The 5,223-nt window shown below is 34.9% G+C and overlaps 1 protein-coding gene across 7 annotated transcripts in view; it reads left to right on the top strand.

The window, feature by feature from the left end:
- LOC111866214 (probable phosphorylase b kinase regulatory subunit beta) overlaps positions 1-2,453 on the top strand; it is a 48,821-nt gene extending 46,368 nt beyond the window's left edge. For all 7 annotated transcript variants that reach the window (XM_023855004.2, XM_023854968.2, XM_023854995.2 and 4 more), the window contains 2 exons: positions 631-738; positions 2,121-2,453. In XM_023855004.2, the coding sequence (XP_023710772.1) occupies positions 631-738; positions 2,121-2,297 (285 nt within the window). In that variant the 3' untranslated portion in view covers positions 2,298-2,453. The remainder of the gene's footprint in view (positions 1-630; positions 739-2,120) is intronic.
- Positions 2,454-5,223: the final 2,770 nt, after the last annotated feature.

The raw sequence follows: 5,223 nt of genomic DNA, 5'->3' as shown, positions 1-5,223 counted from the left end.
CCTCAAATGAAAAGAGACATGAAAGGAAAAAATGACAGAGGCGCTGTCAAGCATCTCAAAAGATGAATTTAGACAATGTTTTGAAAAATGGAATAAAAGACTAAACAAGTGTATTAGTGTAAGTGGAGAGTACTTTGAAGGTGATTGAAGGTTTGTGCTTAAAATTTGAATAAATAAGTTAAAAAAAAATAAGTTTGGTTTCTTTTGGGTACCCCCTCGTACAGTAAGAATGATATTGTTATAGCGAAATAATTAACACACGTACTGTATTAAAGAAGAGAGCTTAACATAGAGTGCACAAAGTTGACTGAATTTACATCGATGATTGCAGTTTTTCTGGTCTGTTCAAAATATTATCTGTACACTGAATGAAAGGATAATGTTAAAGAAATAGTGTGTGGGGAGTGTGTACTGGATTTATTTGGCTTTGGGTAGGTACCAGTGGCAGTCTCTTGTGAGTAAAAGAGTCAATCGTTGGGTTTCATAAAGGGTGGAAAATTTGTTGACTGAATGACTAATAGCCTCTCAGAAAGGATTCTGCTCTGTGAAATTCATATGTTCGTTTGTTGGTCATGGTAGTTATTTAGTCAAGACGAAAAGTACACAGATTTTTGTTGTTTTTTTTTTCAGTTGTTGTGTATTGTTTCCACAATACTGACCAGGAACCCTGAACTAACTTTCCAGAATCAGCTGGACCTAGATCATCTGGTGAAAGAAGCCTTCCTGTTGTACTGTAAGGTAAACATTTCTTCCTGCCAGGGAATCCATTGAGGTAGATTCTGTTAGATCTACCATAGTTCAATCTAGCTGATCTTTAGAGTTGGTTATGTTTAATTTGTACATGAAATGGCACTACCATGCAGAATGTTTGATTTTCAGAAATTTTTTACTTGACACAGAGTCTACTTTGTGTCATTTAATTTTATGGGTTCTTAACCTGAAGTGAGTGAAATGAAAATGTAATGGGGACATTAAGTCTATACAAGTTTCATCTCCAGAAATGCCACTGATTTGCAAAGACATTTGATTCTCTAATTTTATGCTAAAAGTCATTCAGAGATTTTAACCTTGTTACATGTCATTTCAGTCGGGGGATATGGTAGCATGGTTGGTTGAGGCACTTTGCTATATAAGCCAAAAGGTCACGGGCTCGAATCCCAATGATTTGGATATTTTCAATTTACCTAATTCTTCCAGCTGCACTATGGCCCTGGGCTCAACTCAGCTTCTAACAGAAATGGGTAGCAGGAATATTCCTCTGGGTAAAGGGTGGCCTGCTCCTAAGGCTGACAACCTCACTGCCATCTGTGAGCTGGTTGCCTAGAAAATGTGGGAGCCTCACCATCTCACAACCCTATGGTCCTCCATGGCTTGTTACAGGGATACCTTTACCTTACATGTCATTTCAATAGAATCCTTTAAGTAATTTTCAAATGAAACTCACATTTCCAAAAAACTCATCCACATTAAAATGAACTTCAATGTCTACATTTTATGTGTGGAACATTTTTGAGTGTTGTGAATACCAATATTTTGTGAATTAATAAGTTTTGCATCTGTGTAGTATGATGAGCTTTGCAACAATAGATTTCTGTCTTAAATAAACTGTACATCGAGATCAGTCAGGTATGTTAAGTAAGAAAGAGGAAAGATCGCATTTTATGAAACATTACTTGTTGTGAACCCCAACACTTATAGTACAGTCCGTGACATTATTAGACTTGGCATATGAGGGATAATAAGTTTAATTCTTGTAACCCAGTGTAGATCTTAAAGAAGCTGTATCAAAGGTCCCTTATTTTTTGTGACTCCTATAATGTAAATTCTGTACAAACATACAGGATTGAATATTTTTAAGAATTGTTGCATTAGATCATTTCATTTCCTAACTAGTCTCATTTTCATGCCTCTCTGTAAGATTTGACATTTTTGATTAAAATTTTTACCGCAGGAAATGACATAAATTTTCTCAGGCAATCCCATAATGAAGGTACTTGTTTCACCCAACTTCTGTGTAAACAGTCCCGGAGGATTAGGAAGGGGATGTAGCATGTTACAGGGTGCTGAAACATACAGCAAATTATGAATCATGATTATAGCCTGTAGCTTGAAATTTACAGGATAACAAGACAGAGAAACTGGATGACTTGACTCCATTCTTCTCCACCCACTACTCCATGACAACTGGCTACTTGGCGCGAGCAGTTGTTAACAACGTCCTGCAGGGTGGACAGTTGGCAACAGGTTCTGGCAGTGACAATGACATTGGTCAGGAAGAGCCATGTAGAATTTCATAGCTGCATATTTACACTCACATGCAGTGAAATTGTATCTATACTGAATTTTATGCAAATAAAAACTAGTCTGATGTGTACATTACAGTTGATAGTGAATCATTAGATTTGTTTGTTAAAAGTTGTTGAAGGAAATAAAGCCAATGAATATAACAGAAATATGTGAAAGATGTGGATTTTCTTTCCTTGTTTAATGTCTCTCCTAATATCAATTTGAAAGAAGACATTATTATTCCCAATTTTCTTCTTTCTTTTAATGCGTAATATATGAAATTAATGTGTAATGGGAAGTTTATGCTGTAGCCATTTTTCCACGTGTTTTGCCCCAGATGACTGATGAATTTCAGTGAATTTTTTTGTAGGAATCTACAGTAAAAGCCATCAGAATGTTTAAATTTCAGTTTGTATGAGTAAAGTGTATCTCCTATTTTACTCAAACCTTGATCAGACTTGCACAGTTTTCTGAAGAGTAGCTCATCATATAAAAAATTTATGCGTGGTATAAAATGTAGACCTTACATTTGAAACACTTTTTAAACTGCTGAATATGTAATATAACTAAAAGCAAATAATATCCGTTTGTGAACTATGATACATATAACATGATTCACTCTGGAGTAGAGTATTTCTTCTGCAGTAAATGAACATTAAGACCAGTGATATATACAAAAGAATAAAGAATATGTTCTGAAAATACCAGTATATTGCTCCATGGTATTTCACCTTACCCCTTTTATTTATTATGTGTTATTATTTAACTTTCAGTATTTATATGGACAGATGGGCTTATGGTAATATCATACCCATATGTGTGTATTTATGAACTTTTGAGTCAGTATACATACTTCATAGAACTTTGTATGCATATCATACCATTTAAGATTACCTTATTTGTATAGTTTTTAATTTCTATCAGTAGTTTCAACAGAATGAATTATGAGCTTATGACTGAACTGCAGTGTAGTGTTAGCAGTTGATCTAGCCTCCATTTTCTTGTTCTTTCTGGTCTTCTGCCCTCTCTTCCTCATCCTACTTCCATCCATCTTTGGTATCAACTCACATGACATCATTTTTCTTTCTGAAACAAAGCTTTTCTTGCATCTTTCTTCACACTGGTTTCTTGTATGGCATACTCTTCAACCCAGAGATGGAGGTGACATGTCCCCCCAAAATGCCAGTTGACTTTCACTGGACTGCACTGCAGAAAATAGAACTCTTCATAACCACTGTGAGAACCTCGAATCCTGCAGTAACTAAGGGGTACAAAAAGTGCAGCCATTAATCAACACATGGATAAGTGAGAGTCCACTGTAACAATTTATGTAGTAGTCCAATAAAAATATTGGAAAGAACATATTGGCATGATCCCTAAAGAAAGATTCAAAATATCAGAAAGGAAAAGAAGTTTGTGGAGGAACTGTGAATAATGGAAAGATTATTTTGTAATATCCATAACAAATCTCAGTATGCCTAATACTGGAAAAGATTGTGATATGACTCAGTAGAGCGATGTTGACGTAATTCTATGTAAGTTCAGCACAGCATTTCACTACGAGGTCTCTTATTTGTAGCTAGTAAAAAATTACAAAAAATAGGCTCTATGCATATTTTCATACTTGTCATTTGAGTAATGAGAGAGTACTTTTGAAAATTACAATGAAATGTCAGTTGCTCAGAAATGAGTTGTGCAAAGATTTATTTAAGTAATACCATACCCTGCCCCTTGTCAGTATCTACATTTTACTACTGTTAAGATCTGTAATTGACAACACAGAAATGTTTCAGACAATTGAGAGACTTAGGAAGTCAGCACAAGTCACATATTTTATCTTGACAGTTTTTAACTGTATGGTATACGAGCAAGATTTTAGAATAAGATCTTAAAGCTTGTGGCGATGGTATATTAGTACAATTATTGTGTTCTTGGACATTATCCATCTTCCTGAGATAGGGAGCAGGTTTATCGATTGGTCACAACTGATTAGGTTTTTACCAGAAGACAGAGACAGAATCCAGTCCCCGAAACGTTGTTCTTTAAAAAAAGCAGGATGATGGATAATGCCCAAAAACACAATAATTGTATTACAATTGTAGAAGTATACAATGTGCACTTATCAGGTGCATTCCACAGAAGGAATTATGTATAGAATGTAGTAACTTTGATGCTTTTTAAATACTTAGGCCCGTATGGAAAGAGAAGTGGAGCTGATGTGAAAAGGGGAAGTGATATTCTGTAATTCTGGTGGTTATATATAGTGAATGAATAAACTATATTAGCCGTCATTGTTCACTGTTATTACACACTATAAAAGGAAATTGAAATCAAAACTTACCCACTCTTCACCTGCATTTGAATTGCAATATATTGTGCTGAAATGAAACTTTTGTTTTCTTGTGCATTAGCCTATTATGGTACAGAGTAAATCACTTCGGCAGCTCATTCAGTTATAACTAAACAATAAGGTTTATTTATACGAGCATATATTGAGGTAGGAAAAAATTTCCTTTAATTAGTATTGAGAATAGAGGACGTTGAAAATCTTCGCGTGTATTCTGAAAACTTGTTGAGTGTTCCATGTAAAAGCTGTGAAATTATGTATATTGTTTAATTACCTCGAAAGACTTAACTTACCCTCTGGGGGGGACGTATTGTTTCTGTATTTTATGCAACTTTTGTTCGAATTTTTTTGTTTTTGTTTTGCTAAGTACGAGTATTTAGCGAGTTAACGTGCTCGATATATGAGCAGAAACGCAAGTAGGTCTTCATGTAACTGTTATCTCTGCCCGATTTTAACCAGAACTGGAATATCAACGTTATTAAAACTCCCAAATATCACATTTTATGAAAATCCTTTTAGCGGTCCTCGTTTTGTTTCATGCCACAGGTAGATGGATCGACAGAAGAAACTTAATAGTACAGTATTGTTTT

This window comes from Cryptotermes secundus, unplaced genomic scaffold (genome assembly GCF_002891405.2).
Source record: "Cryptotermes secundus unplaced genomic scaffold, Csec_1.0 scaffold1054, whole genome shotgun sequence".
Classification (NCBI taxonomy): Eukaryota; Metazoa; Arthropoda; class Insecta; order Blattodea; family Kalotermitidae; genus Cryptotermes; species Cryptotermes secundus.
This window is presented reverse-complemented; position numbering and strand designations above follow the sequence as displayed.